The sequence below is a fragment of the Pezoporus wallicus genome, unplaced genomic scaffold (assembly GCF_028554395.1).
Source record: "Pezoporus wallicus isolate ANWC-B61680 ecotype Strahan unplaced genomic scaffold, APGP_CSIRO_Pwel_v1 contig_6996, whole genome shotgun sequence".
NCBI lineage: Eukaryota > Metazoa > Chordata > Aves > Psittaciformes > Psittacidae > Pezoporus > Pezoporus wallicus.
Window position 1 is genome coordinate 3,328,895 of NW_026637899.1, and position 15,549 is coordinate 3,344,443.

Genomic DNA, 15,549 nt, shown 5'->3' on the forward strand with positions numbered 1-15,549 from the left:
AATACAAATTAAAGAGAAGCGTGTAGTCTGCCTGGAGCCCGGATCAGGGATATCACTAGGGCGCTCCCCAACCTGGTGCATCCAACAGACTACTACCCGCTGCTGGTCTTCCAGACAGGTGAGGGGGAAACTGCTTCCTGCAGTCTGAGGGGGATGAAGAAAGACTACAGGGCCTTGGGGCAGATGGTGAAAGAGTCTGGGGCTCAAGTGATCTTCTCCTCACTCCTTCCATCTTCCACTGATGATGTGGGAAGGAATGGGAAGATTCAGTTCATAAACGACTGGCTTCGAGACTGGTGCTGCAGGCAGGGCTTTGGATTCTTTGATAACAGCTGGTTTTATAGGGCACCAGTCTGGACAATGGCGTGTGGGAAAGGTTTATCTCACAGAGGCAAAAGGATGCTGGGGCACGAATTAGCAGGGCTCATTTGGAGAGCTTTAAACTAGATTCAAAGGGGGATGGGGTTGTAGCTGGGCTTGCCCCAGTGGGGCAGCACTCCAGAATTGATGAAGACTGGGAGGCCTCCTATAATCCTAGGGTGAAATCGGTGTGCTCAGCTCGCTCCCTGGAATGTCTGTACACCAATGCGAGCAGCATGGGAAATAAGCAGGAGGAGTTGGAAACCTGTGTTAAGTCAGGAGACTATGATCTGGTGGCAATTACAGAGACGTGGTGGGACAGCTCACATGACTGGAATATAGTCATGGAGGGCTATGTCCTTTTCAGGAAAGACAGGCCAGCCAGGCGGGGTGGTGGGGTTGCTCTTTATGTGCGGGAGGAACTACAATGCACCGAGTTCTGTCCAGGAAGAGATGACGAGCGAGTTGAGTCTGTGGGTGAGAATGAAGGGGCAGGCTGGCAGGGGCGATACTGTTGTGGGTGTCTGTTACAGACCACCAGATCAGGGTGAGGAAGTTGACGAGGCCTTCTACAGGCAGCTGAGAGCGGCCTCACAGTCACAGGCCGTGGTCGTCGTGGGGGATTTTAACTTCCCTGATGTTTGCTGGAAGGACCACTCGGCAACCCAGCCACAGTCCAGGAGGTTCCTCCAGTGTATGGATGATAACTTCCTCCTGCAAATGGTGGATGAGCCAACCAGGAGAGGAGCGCTGCTGGATCTCATCCTCACTAACAAGGAAGATCTGGTTGAAGCAGTAAGGGTTGAGGGCTGCCTTGGTTGCAGCGACCACGAGATGGCGGAGTTCAGGATCTTGTGTGGTAGGACTAGTAGAATAGCAAGTAGAATTGCAACCCTGGACTTTAGCAGGGCAAACTTTGGCCTTTTCAGGCAATTGCTGGGGAAAATCCCATGGGCAAGGCTGTTTGAAGGTAAAGGGGCCCAAGACAGTTGGTTGACATTCAAGGACTGCTTTTTCCGAGCTCAAGATCGGAGCATCCCGACACGTAGGAAGTCAAGGAAGAGGGCCAGGAGACCTTCGTGGCTGAATAGGGAATTGCTGGGTATGCTCAAGTGGAAGAGGAGAGTTTACAGGTCATGGAAGGAGGGGCTGGCCACTTGGGAGGAATATAAGGCTGCTGCTAGAGGATGTAGGAAGGCAGCTAGGAGGACTAAGGCCTCCTTAGAATTAAACCTGGTGAGAAGGGTCAAGGACAGCAAAAAGAGCTTTTTGAAATACATGGCAGATAAAACTAACACCAGGGGCAATGTAGGCCCACTGATGAACGGGATGGGTGCCCTGGTGACAGAAGATACAGAGATGGCAGAGTTACTGAATGCCTTCTTTGTCTCTGTCTACTCTGCTGCAGGCAGTCCTGAAGAGCCCTGTGCCCCTGAGACCTTAGATGAAGTGAGGTCGACGGAGCGGTTTGCCTTAGTTGATGAGGAATGGGTTAGAGATCAGTTGAGCAATCTGGACATCCATAAACCCATGGGTCCAGATGGGATGCACCCGCGGGTGCTGAGGGAACTGGCGGAAGTCATTGCTAGACCACTCTCCATCATCTTTACCAAGTCTTGGGAAACGGGAGAGGTGCCTGAGGACTGGAGAAAAGCAAATGTCACTCCAGTCTTCAAAAAGGGCAAGAAGGAGGACCTGGGTAACTATAGACCGGTCAGCCTCACCTCCATCCCTGGGAAAGTGATGGAACGCCTTATCCTTGGTGCCATCTTAAGGCATATCAAGGATAAGAGGGTTATGAGGGGCAGTCAACATGGCTTCACCAAGGGGAAATCATGTTTGACCAATCTCTTAGCCTTTTATGAGGAAATAACACGGTGGATGGATGATGGCAGAGCGGTGGATGTGGTCTACCTTGACCTCAGCAAAGCATTTGACACAGTCTCCCACAGCATCCTCACAGCTAAATTGAGGAAGTGTGGTCTGGATGATCAGGTAGTGAGGTGGACTGTGAACTGGCTGAAGGAGAGAAGCCAGAGAGTTGTAGTCTATGGGGCGGAGTCTAGTTGGAGGCCTGTAACTAGTGGAGTGCCTCAAGGGTCAGTACTGGGACCAGTATTATTTAATATATTCATCAATGATTTAGATGAGGGAATTGAGTGTACTATCAGCAAGTTTGCTGATGACACTAAGCTGGGAGGAGTGGCTGACACGCCAGAAGGCTGTGCTGCCATCCAGCGAGACCTGGACAGGCTGGAGAGTTGGGCAGGGAATAACTTGATGAAGTATAACAAGGGAAAGTGTAGAGTCCTGCATCTGGGCAGGAACAACCCCAGGTTCCAGTACAGGTTGGGAAACGACCTGTTAGAGAGCAGTGTAGGGGAGAGGGACCTGGGGGTCCTAGTGGACGACAGGATGACCATGAGCCAACACTGTGCCCTTGTGGCCAAGAAGGCCAATGGCATCCTGGGGTGTATTAGAAGGGGGTGGTTAGTAGGTCGAGAGAGGTCCTCCTTCCCCTCTACTCTGCCCTGGTGAGACCCCATCTGGAATATTGTGTCCAGTTCTGGGCCCCTCAGTTCAAGAAGGACAGGGAGCTGCTGGAGAGAGTCCAGCGCAGGGCAACTAAGATGATTAGGGGAGTGGAGCATTTCCCTTATGAGGAAAGGCTGAAGGAGCTGGGTCTCTATAGTTTGGAGAAGAGGAGACTGAGGGGAGACCTTATAAGTGTCTATAAATATATAAAGGGGGAGTGTCACGAGGATGGAGCCAGGCTCTACTCAGTGGCAAACAATGATAGGACAAGGGGTAATGGGTACAAACTGGAACACAAGAGGTTCCACTTAAACTTGAGAAGAAACTTCTTCTCAGTGAGGGTGACGGAACACTGGAACAGGCTGCCCAGGGAGGTTGTGGAGTCTCCTTCCCTGGAGACATTCAAAACTCACCTGGACACATTCCTGTGTAACATTATCTAGGTGTTCCTGCTCCGGCAGGGGGATTGGACTAGATGATCTTTCGAGGTCCCTTCCAATCTCTAGCATACTGTGATACTGTGTAAAAGTGGTAAAGACTTTTTTACCACTAGAGGGCTGGCAGTCCTTATTCCCTAAGACAAGGCTCTTGTTTTGGTTCGGCGGGTGGTGGGACACAATGAACTTTAAGAGAGAAGGTCTTAATAATCAGATAAATTGACCATATGCCAAACATCTGTTGAAACCCAAATAGGTCTTACCACATGTGATGCACCTGAAGACAACACTGAGGCAGGGGAGAGGCTGCTCTGATGATTGGAAAGGGAGCTATAAAAAAATCGCAAAGGATTACTAAAATTATTTTTTTCTAGAACTGTTTATATATATATATATATATATTTTTATATATGAACATATATTTATATGTAAACATCGAGTAGGTAGTAGGATATTAGTTAAAAGAACTAAAATTGTAGATACGTGTACACATAAACACACCTTAGGGTATTAGAGAAAATTGTGCATATATACACACCGCTACAGACATTTTTTCCTTTAAATTAGTATTCTACTACTTAAAAAAAAAAAGTTGAAGAACAGAGACAAATGCTATAAACAAGAAACATCTGAAACTCCAATAATTTGTATCTATCAATTCACTATATTTTTAGAAAACAACAGTTGCTTCAGGAATTATATAGCAACACCACCAAGACACTTAAAATCCTCAGAAGGTATACAGAACACAAAGTTTGTGTCTCATTCTTTTCCTAAGCACCTGCTGCTGCCTGCCATAGGGCACAGGTATTAATTAGGTGAGGTAGTGCTTTGTTTTATTATGTTTTTTCTCACATTTTAACCTGCATAAGTTTAGTTCAACCACTCAAAACTTTAATACCACATTTTTTTCCCCTATCTGAGAAAGCCTGTGAACTTCTGGCACCACCAACATTCATCTGTAATCCCAAGGCCTTTAAGTGTCTCCCTGAAAGGTGACTGACACTGGTTCTTAAACATTTACACTGATAAAACTTACACTTTACATTTGAGGTAAAGAACATAATTTAATGTACAGTATGGAATAAATATAATTAACTCTGACCAAAGGCAAACCAAAGCCATAAAAAATACATATGGTTTGGTGCCCAAGAAACTCCTCCTCATGTTGAATCAGAGGCATGAAAATCCTAATCATAACAAATACTTAAGTATTCTCTATGGAAATAGCTACAAGAAAATACATCAGTTTTTGTAACAAAATTGCAGGCTAAAGTATATACCCTAATTTAAGGGCAAACACTTCTGGCTGTTTTTCAAGGTGTGGGACCAGAATAAATCTCGGCAGTTTCATAGATTAATGCTACTGCCACTTTCTAAGACTGCTCCCCATCTGCAAGAATTACAATGACATCACTTCAGGCAGCAAGGAAAGAAATAGTTCAGTCCAACATGCAGTTTTAAACCACTCCTTCACCGCTCTCCCCAGCTCTTCTAATAAGCCTTAATTCAGTTTCTGACCTATGGTAGAGACACATACAACAGCCACCAGCACAACCAAATCAGGCATGCTTAGAATTCAGGCACCATCTTTTCATGGCACTTGTTATCTGCCCAGAAGCATTACCCTTCCATTTAAAATATCTACCAATGTTTACAGCTTTTCAACAAACAAATGTGGGGACATGATATTAATGTGAATGGAATAATTCTTGTTATTTGACGTATTTAGCATTTTATTAAATAGAAAGCACTAGTGTATTGAATCAACGATGTCCTAGTTGTGAAACAGGCAAAAAAATCTTGTTACCCCACCAAATTAGTTTCTTACATTAACAAATACACTATGAAGGTGAGCATTAAAAATACAGCTCAACCAGTACATCCTCAGGGTGTCACCTGCCTGAGGATGAAGCTCATGTAATAAGCACTGAGGTAAATCGGATGGATAGCACAAATGAGATAGGCTGTGCTGGATGCACTTCCAGGACACCAATCTGGTATTTTGAAGTGTCTTAGAATCATAGAATCATAGAATAGTTAGGGTTGGAAAGGACCTTAAGATCATCAAGTTCCAACCCCCCTGCCATGGGCAGGGACACCTTACACTAAATCATATCACCCAAGGCTTCGTCCAACCTGGTCTTGAACTCTGCCAGGAACAGAACATTCACAACCTCCCTGGGCAACCCATTCCAGTGCCTCACCACCCTAACAAGAAAGAATTTCCTCCTCATATCCAATCTAAACTTCCCTTGTTTAAGTTTTAAGTCGTTATCCCTTTTCCTGTCATTACAGTCTCTAATGAACAGTACCTCCCCAGCATCCCTATAGGCCCCCTTCAGATACTGGAAGCTGCTATGAGGTCTCCACGCAGCTTCTCTTCTCCAGGCTGAACAGCCCCAACTTCCTCAGCCTGTCTTCATACAGGAGGTGCTCCAGTCCCCTGATCATCCTCGTGGCCCTCCTCTGGACTTGTTCCAACAGTTCCATGTCCTTTTGATGTTGAGGACACCAGAACTGCACACAGTATTCCAGGTGAGGTCTTACAAAAGCAGAGTAGAGGGGCAGGATCACCTCCTTCGACCTGTTGGTCACTCTCCTTTTGATGCAGCCCAGGATACAGTTGGCTTTCTGGGCTGCAAGTGCACACTGCTGGCCCATGTTCATTTTCTCATCCACCAACACCCCCAAGTCTTTCTCCACAGGGCTGCTCTGAATCTCTTCTCTGCCCAACCTGTAGCTGTGCCTGGGATTGTTCCGACCCAGCAATCATTCCGTCTTAAGGAAATGTCTTAGAAAAACAAACAAACCCACCCACATTCCCTGTGGAATTATTTCTGGGTTTTAATTTTAAGAAATACAAATATAAATGAAACTACAATATTTCAAAATTAACCAGGAAGTAAACTGTTACAGAATGATATCAAACATATGACACTAAACAAACATCAGGCACTGTGGATGAAGTAGGGAAAGTAAACTGGGGGAATCAATTTAGCTGGCATGATTGAAGCAAGAGCCCCTTGAAACACAAAGTTGTTTATATACCACAAAAACTTGAGGGCATCAGGTGTTTCTCTATCATTAGAAAGCAGCCCAAAGCTGATTCTTTGAAACCAGAAATATCCTGGTCTCTCTTAGATCTCTCTCCTAGTTAGTGTTAGAAAAGGGGATCCTGGTGTCTGACAGCCCCCCTTACACAATCACCCTTATGTCTGTTCTTTCTCCAGAACAGAAACCCTTTCAGTTTATCACAATTCCTGCTGTACCTGCTTAACTGGGAAAGTGAGCAGCTGGCCAAATCACCAGACTGGGGCAAGCTGGGCAATGTCGCCACGTGCTGCGATGCTGAAGGCAAAAGCGAGGCAGTGGTGGATACCACACTAGGCAGAGAACCAGCAGAAGGTAGTGAGGGAGGAGGCTCTGTCTTAGGCGCTGGAACTGATGATGTAGCTGTAACAAATTTTAAAAAAAGGCATTAAAAGACAAATTCCAGCATACCTGATGTCCCAGCCTAGATTCAGGAACACAACAGTATTCTCCTCTTGGTTTACAAAAACCTGACCCTTAAGTACCAGCATCAAGCAATCTGGCTATTAAAGAAAAATCAAACAGCAACAGAGCTATTGCTTTTTCCCTTTAAGCTGTTTGCCTACAACAGATTAATAATTTTCACTATTACACCTGTAGTAAACTATAGTCTTCTGTACTTCATCTCCCACTATCGGGATTACTAGCTTTCGCTCACAAGTCAATCCTCATTTTAAAATACCTTGGATTTGGTTGTGTAAACAAAAGTAATTTGAGCTTTTCAAATATCTGCTTTTACCTACACCTCTGCTTCTTCACTGCAACCTACACAGCATCTTTGATGATCAAGACCCATGTCCCTGTAGCACAAAGGCACTTAACCATTTGGAGTACTCAGCCGAATGTGTAATGCAGTAGAATAAAACCAGCTACAATAAAAGGCCAAAATCGAGCACAGCATTAAGGACTTTTAATGGCTAAAGAGTTGTCAAATACTGACTTACTTTATTTGACCTAATATATCAAAAAGTGTTTAGCTTCAATATTAGATTTTTGGCTACACAGAGTAAAATTTGTTTACCACAGGTGTGCCTTTCCAAAGGACCACTGTACTGTAATAAGATACTGAACAACTTTATAGCACAACATTAACTCCCAGTTTCTACATTTGCATCTTGTCCTGCAAAAACAATACAAAGTTCGAAGATTCAAAGGCACCCACCCATCAAAAAAACCCAGAAAGAGAGCTGAGCCCTGCAGAAGGCAGGGCCATGCTTCCACAGCACAACAGAGACCACTACCCAGTGAATCACCAACCGGCAGTATATGTAAAGACAGTTTTAGAACGGTCACCAAAGAGGAGTCAAACATACACTTGGAAGGTTCTCTACCCAGATTGTTCACATTATTGTTCTGACTAAATGATCCAGGTCAGGTTGCTGGATTTGGTCATTTAGCCAGAACAAACAGAAATCAAAAGGTCCTTGCCATGGCTGTAAGCAGGAGAGTAACTGACAACAGAGAAGGAAACTGATTGATTTGGATGCATGAAATAAATACATGGAAGAAGACTGATTTCAGTTTCTGAGGTTGAGATACAGAAAAAAAAAAAAAAGTTTTTTCAAAAGAAAACTGGCATAGAAAAAGGGACTAATAGAGCCATCACAGAATAACTAAAAAAAAAAAAATACTAGGAATTAGCAGATTTTTATTTTCCATAGCAAAATGACAAGTCCTGTAGTGAATTTTATAAATTGTTTATTAATTCTGTACATGCGAGTAGGAAAGTTTTCCACTTCAGAAGTTGTCTTTATATATAACAATATTTTAAGTGGTAACTCTTAGGGCACATATACTCTTCCCACTCATTTAAATTGGACTTGGCACTGTTTACAGGTCTGAATACTCAACTTCTTTCTACTCAGAAGTATAAAAAAAAAAAGGCAGCCCCGCTAATGACCTACCTGAAGAGATGCTTAAGAGAAGGACAAACCTGAAATTGAAGTGCTGGTATACTAAAAGATGTTTATTCAGACTGCTGCCCTTGGAAACTTCCATAGAGTAGCACATAAAGGTCAGAAAAGGAAATACTACACTTTAATTATTTTAACTTCAGGAGGAGAGCTGTAGGAGTGCTACAAGTAAAATACCACATTAGAAACAGACCAAAATGAAGGTTAACAGTTGTGCCTGTATCAGAGCCAGTACTGGGGTGGTGTTACTCCAGTGCAAGGCAGCAAGCTACCTGGCACAGGGAACACACTGGATGAGTTATAGGGCATAAGTAGCACTATACCCACTGAGAGGTGCACTCAAAGATTGAGACTGTTTCATTATAGCTAAACGCTACTTGCAACTTCCCAACTGAGAACTGGAGGAACTGCTAAGAAATTAAGTATTTTTTCATTTTATAGTAAATAATTTTGGCAGGTAAATTTAAAAGGAAAAGCAGCAGCAAAGCAGCTTCTTTAAGACTGCTTAGGTTTGTAGATTTATTAGGGCTGCTAATAATTCTTGACTGAAAGTCAAGAAGCAAGCACTGTACTATGTGCAAGCACAAAAGAAACTCAAATAGGTCAGCCAAGAATTAGTCAGGGAGAACAATAGAAAACCTTAAACCAGATGTCACTGCTACAGTTGTGTGCTCAGCAAGTAATAAGGAAAGATCAGAAAGTCCTTTGCGCAACCAAGCTTTGTAAACTTACTGTCAAGAGTAGCCTGTGTTCTAACACCACTGTGCCCATTCTGTAAACAAAGAAGAAATCAATAAATCATCTTAGAAGCATACTAAATTTTCAGACTGAATCACACATCGAACATGCTTCATGCAAATATATTCATTCTAGATTGAAAGACAAAAAAAGGCAGAAAATCGTATTTTATACTGCCTTCAACAAAACCACGTAATAGTTGTCTGAAGTGCAAGGTGCCCTGAACACACAGAATCCCATACACTGCCCATACTACACCCATCAGCAGGAGACCTTCCCATGTACTGTATAGAACATAAACTGCAGGTTCACACCGATATGAAAGAAAGAATTGCATTAACATATAGGAAATGGTTGTGCTTTTGATCTAATGCAACTCACAATTTTAACTATCCAAGTTACACAGAGACGCCAATTTTTTTCCATTGAAAGATAAGACTTGAGAAGCACCAGTTGGTTTTTGGGTAACGCTGGAGTACAGAAGTGGATAGTCTATGCTTGATCCTCACCAGTACATACGAGCTAGTGCAGAAGACAAGTGTGACTGAGCCATTACATAACAAAGGCCAGAAGTAAATAAACTTACAAACTCTGACAAGTTCCTTAAACATTTAATAAATTCTCTTAAAACAAACCTATATTCCATATACAAAGATAGTAGGTGCTTTTGAATCCCCCAGGAGAGATCCTCTCTGTCATAGGTTAGACCATCCCTATGCTTTTTGAAATAAAACATGAAACTAATTCCCACTGGTGTTTAAATCCTACAGAGGAGTAACACTGGAGGGACCACAAACAGTTTGGGATTTTATATGGCTAGATGCCATATCAATCTAATAAATAATATACCTTTGGATAAAAACTGTCAATTCATGGAAAAATACCATGGCAAATATTTACATACAGAGATAGTTCCTTCTTTTTCTTTTTTTTTTAAAAAAAAAGCTAAGCTTGAGGGAACCAAACTCAAGTAGCATGTTAAGTGTTACTAAGAAAAAAAGGTCAAACAGTAATTTAAGATGTCAAAACCCATAAAATCAGGGGTTCTTACACCCTAATTACAGTATGGCCAAAAATGGCTATACAACAGAAAAAGCAAAACCAAAGCCAAGTGGGCTTGGTAATGAAAAATACCACTTGGTTTGGCCAGAAGTATTAACACAGCAGGGTATCACAAGTCCAAGAGATAAGAATATCCTTTTCAGGGTCTTATTTCTGAAATTCACTCACCGTAACTGCAACAGGGGTTGATTCAGACGGAGCCATGGGGCTTTGGTACGCTATCCTACTATGCACAGAAGTCTGGTCATAGGAGGAAGTTGTTACTGGGGTAGTGCTCTGGGATGAGCAGGTCAGACTGGAAGAGGTGATGACGGAGGTTGTGTAGGTGGACTCCTGTACTGTATTGGATATTGGCAAAGAGGTATTCAAAGGATCACTGGAAAAAGTAAAAATTATTTATCATCTTGGTAAATGACATTTCAAACACCTTCATGAAAATATCAGCTCCTGTACAGTTACCTACAACTACCATACACATGCAGTCGAATCTGTGCAACTTACACTAGAAAAATCTAATAATGAAAAAAAATTTGGTTTCATCCCCACTAGTCACTGCTTCAAATCCATCAGCTGCACTCAGTACCATTCACCTTCTTCTGCCAGCCTAACCAAAACAAGAGTTTACACACAAGCACTTTTCAGTAATGTTATTTCCACCTTCTCAAAGGATAAATCAATGACGATAATATCTCTTTCTAAAACAAGTATATCCATAAAGTCTGGTAGTCCCAGTCTCCTTTGTAATAGAATTCTAACATCTGAAAGAATGAACTATGTAAAGAGGAAACAATTCTCTAAAACATGCAGGAGTATTTTACTTTCTAAACAGATTAAATAATTTATAAAACTAGATATTAATGTGAAAGCTCATTTTTACTAGTATTACTGAATTAACTTCATGAAGCTTTTTACGGAAGCCAATTTTTTAATTAATAAGGAAGAAACAAATGGGTTACTAATATGCTGACATTTATCATTGCTTATTTCAGTAAGAGCTTCAACATACTGAAAGCCTGGCTTCTTTTCTCATCATCAATCTATTAACACACATATAGTAAAAGGGTCATGTCTCTCGGATCAAAAGCAGAAAGGGGTTGTAAGGAACAAATCCTCAAACAAATTTGAAAATCAAGACAATTAAAATTGAGAAAGTAATTCTATAAAGGGCAGCTTATTGTATCGCTATTTACATTCGTGTCCTCTCCAGCTTCACACTGACCACATGCAAGAAGATTTTGATTTGTCATTCAAAAAGGAATTTCTTCTTTTAGGATACTGGCCTTAGGAAACAGCCTTTCAAACCATCATATTGCCCTCTCCCACTACATGGTAAGTGTGCCTTGATTATTTCTGGCACAAACCTGACTCCCTAAAGAAGACATGTAAGAATGCAGGAGGGGAACTCACACATACTTTAAAGATTTTGAATACAAGCTATTGTTGGTTGCCTGGCTGTTATTCTCACTGCTTGAAGTTGATCCAAACTCGGGGAGTGCAGGCTCTGATCCAAACTCCAAAGCTCCAAACTGGACATTTAACCCTGTCACATCCGCTGATCCAGGCATCTCAACTGCAGAGGCAGGAATCTTAACAGAGGGGAAAAAACAAAAAAAAAAAAGCCAACTTAATTCCTTTGCATGAACTATCTATATTAGAGATACCAGTAACCAACACTCTCTCCTTCCTTAACTACAGGCTTCTTTAGTACTGCCTCTACCTTTGCTGCTAACTAGATCTGCAATGACACCCCAGTTTATATCACATTAACTGAATTCTTATAACCTGAAATTAATTCACTGATTCTGTGCTCTGATCTGAAGCCACACTATTCTACAATATCAAGGTGTCATAGGTCTCCACGCCCCTTCAGCCAACATTCACCTTGTGGCTACTAAATTAACCCAGAATCACTCAGCAACAGTCATCTTCCACATAGAGCAATCAGATATGTACTTGGAAAAGATAACATTTTGGACCAAGAAACTACACAGCATGGATATTTTTTTACTTTATGAACAAAAAATAAACCATCGGCTTTGCTCTTCTCCTTTTCAACTTATATATAGACTAGAATCACGGAATTGTGGCTGGAAAAGACCTGTAAGATCATCGAGTCCAACCATTAACTAAACACTGCCAAGGCTACCACTAAACCATGTCCCTAAGCACCAAGTCTATACTTCTAATTATCTTCAGGGATGGTGACCATCACTTTCCTGGGAAGCCTGCTGCTGTGCTTGACAACCTTTTCAGTGAAGAAACTGTTCCTAATATCCAATCTAAATCTCTCCTGGTGCATCTTGAGGCCGTTACCTCTTGTCCTATCACTCATTACCTGGGAGAAGAGACTGACTCCCACCTCGCTACAACCTCCTGTCAGGCAGTTGTACAGACTGATAAGGTCCCCCCCGAGCCTTCTCTTCGCCAGACTAAACCCCCCCAGGTCCCTCAGCTGTTCTCCATCACACTTGTGCTCCAGACAATTCACCAGCTCCATTGCCCTTCTCTAGACCTGCTTCAGCACCTCACTGTCTCTCTTGAAGTGAGGGACCCAGAACTAAACAACAGGATTTGAGGTACAGCCTCACCAATCCCCAGTACAGGGGGATGATCACTACCCTGGCCCTGCTGCCACACTATTCCCAACATAAGCTTTCAGCCTTGCTATGTTTTCACATTTACTAAGGGCAAGCCACAATGCAGTTACCTACCTTGGATGCTGGAGTCATCCTCCGTTTTGGTGGTTTTATCTGTTTCTGGTGGGTTTGATGGGTAGTTACTGCCTGGTTATCCATAGAGAGAGTAGGAAGCTGTAAGATTTTGCTAACAGCTGTAGAGGTGTTTACAGGTGATGGCTCTCGGAGTTTTATCTGGGAGGAGGAGGACTCCAGCCCAGGAGGAGGAACAGGAACTGCCTGTGTTTGCTGTTGCTGTCGCTGGGTGAGCTGGCTCAGAACTGGAGATGGTTCAGGCTGGGATTTAAAGTCTGATCAGTTTTGGGAAAAAGAAATATCAAAATTAAAGCATTAAACTTTACTCTTTGTGCTTCATGAACTAACATGGGTGACCTGAAATACTCAACAGCTATTTTATAGCATGTGCAAGTCTCTCTCAAATTTCATGAGTTTTACATTGTACACTACCACTATAGTAGTAAGACAAACATTTATATTCTCTACTTTGAAAAAACAACTGTGGGCAAGCATTAAGCTTTCCTAAAAATATGAAATTAAATGTATTTACACAGTCACATAATATTATCACACATAAACCCTCAAAAACTCTTACAGATTATTTTAATCAAAAGCTGCAAGTTTCAATGTAGTTAGCTGTGCCAATAATATGTGATTACTTCCAATTGGTCCAGGGTTGCAACTCAGAAGCATTACGAGTTAGGATTTCCTGCCCCTACAAAAAAGAAGGGTCTCAACACAAATAGGAGTCATCTACCATCTCAATCTGACTGAAAGCCAAGAGTCGCTGGACACTGACAGTTTTGCTCCAAGTCTTCCCCTTTCATGTTTTACAGACGCTGAAAGCCATGCAAGCAATCAGAGCACTGCTCAACAACCATAAGAGATCCACAGTATTTGCAATGTATAGGGGTTTTTTTATTCAGTTGGTAAAGTGCATTAGAAAGCAACTTTCAATGTAAATAAACTCTTTTTTTTTTTTTTTAATTGCTGCATGCCAAAGATTAAAACTGCTACCAAATTTGCTGCTTATCTACCTGGAAACATATACACATAACACAAGAGATAGGTACAAGAGCTATCATTTTTCACAGTGAGGATACTGCTAGGAACAACACTGCAAAAATGTCATTTTCACTGTTTCTACTAATTTTACTCAAATGAAAAATCCATACAATTATGAATAGACAAAACGGGTAACCTGCATCATTCTCAGCACACTAAGGAAAGAACACATGCTGTGAAGAATTTATACAGTATGCATTCAAAATTCATGTAATGGCTGGAAGAATAAAATGTGGGGAAGAAAAAGACAGAGTATGGTACAACCTTATACTCAGCTAGAAGCAGTGCAGGCACAATCAAAATAAGTATTTTCCACTATTTGCTGAGAAACAAAGTGACACCAAAGTTCCAATTACATATTTGAGCATATTAAATCAAAGATGTCCTTACACAAAGGCTCAGCAACTTCTAAAGATGCAATGACATTTACGGATAGATGTGAGCCTACCAAAACTTGTTTCTGATAAACTTGCAATGTTTATTACCAGCAAGTAAATGTAACTCTTACGACTACATTTTTTTAAAAAACCCTTTCATTAAGCCCATTTTAAACTGTTACTGGCATTAAGAAATCTGAAGGAGGGAAAGAAGGGAGAGGCGGAGAGAAAGACAGAGAGAGCAGGAGCACTGTATCAAAGCACTTACCAAACTGATTAAGGACTGAGGACTGACTAATGGGCGGTTTTAAATCCCAGGATGATGTGGCAGTTGTGGTAGTGGCAGTAGAGCTACTATTGTTCTGTTGAGAGGTAAACTGACCCAATCCCGGAGATTTCAACTGGTCTAAGATTTGCGACCCAGTAGAGTTTGCCAATTTAGAGGATCCAAGTTCTCCAAAGCCGGAACAAAGAACTGCAGACTGCCAAAAGACAAAAATGAAGAAGTGAAGGAGTGGAGTTTTAAGTTTTTAATAAATGATTTTAACATAACCATAGGGTCAATGCCTATAGCTGCTATTTGGCAGCAACTAAAACCTAGAACTAAAGGCCTCGAGCAGTAACGAATGACAAATACAAAATTCAGCAGTTTTAGCATATGGACTGATCTTCTCTGATTATCATCAATACAACCTCCACTACTGTGATCACAACAACACTGATTCCCTTGAATCCATACATCTAACAGGTGAACTGATTTTTGGAGAATAAATTTAAGTGCCCAGTTTCAAGCCTTCACACTTGACTAGGGAGATAGGCATGTTTACACAAAAGGCAGTCAGATATGTGCTTGGAAATAGTACATAGTTTTCTGGCTTAGAACTCTTCACCATAAACAAATTACTTCATTCTATATCAACACCTAAACACATCTGCTCTCCTCAAAAATTAACACAAGTGCTTCATGTAAACTGAGAAAAAACCGCTTAGCAAAACCAGAAATAAAAGTAAACTTTGTGTGTCTGTGTGAATTGAAGGAATGAAATTCCTAATTCCAAAAGAAAGCATAAGATAATTTTACCAGACTTTGAGGAGAATAAGCGTTTACAGCACTGGAGCTGCCAGTTCCTGATGCCAACTGGGTGCTGTGCTGAGAATTCGTGAAGACCAGGGCTTGGCCAAAGGTCTGCTGCTGTGGAGCCTCAAATGAGTTCCCTTCCATATCTTGGGTAGAAGAGGTCACAGGCTTTTGAAGCAGTGTTATCAAATCGATGCT

The 15,549-nt window shown here is 41.8% G+C and overlaps 1 protein-coding gene and 1 non-coding gene across 15 annotated transcripts in view; both read right to left on the reverse strand.

The window, feature by feature from the left end:
* Positions 1-15,549, reverse strand: part of UBAP2 (ubiquitin associated protein 2) — a 104,015-nt gene that overhangs the window by 26,238 nt on the left and 62,228 nt on the right. For 10 of the 14 annotated variants that reach the window (XM_057408163.1, XM_057408167.1, XM_057408166.1 and 7 more), the window contains 8 exons: positions 15,355-15,547; positions 14,542-14,755; positions 12,850-13,124; positions 11,546-11,724; positions 10,307-10,514; positions 9,071-9,110; positions 6,605-6,788; positions 3,596-3,662 (listed from right to left, as the gene is read on the reverse strand). In XM_057408163.1, coding sequence (XP_057264146.1) covers positions 3,596-3,662; positions 6,605-6,788; positions 9,071-9,110; positions 10,307-10,514; positions 11,546-11,724; positions 12,850-13,124; positions 14,542-14,755; positions 15,355-15,547 — 1,360 coding nt within the window. The remainder of the gene's footprint in view (positions 1-3,595; positions 3,663-6,604; positions 6,789-9,070; positions 9,111-10,306; positions 10,515-11,545; positions 11,725-12,849; positions 13,125-14,541; positions 14,756-15,354; positions 15,548-15,549) is intronic. The other 4 variants (XM_057408173.1, XM_057408172.1, XM_057408162.1 and 1 more) reach the window with 1 other exon arrangement.
* Positions 12,038-12,114, reverse strand: LOC130598611 (small nucleolar RNA SNORD121A). Its single transcript, XR_008972037.1, has one exon. It is a non-coding gene; the product is annotated as a small nucleolar RNA SNORD121A (small nucleolar RNA).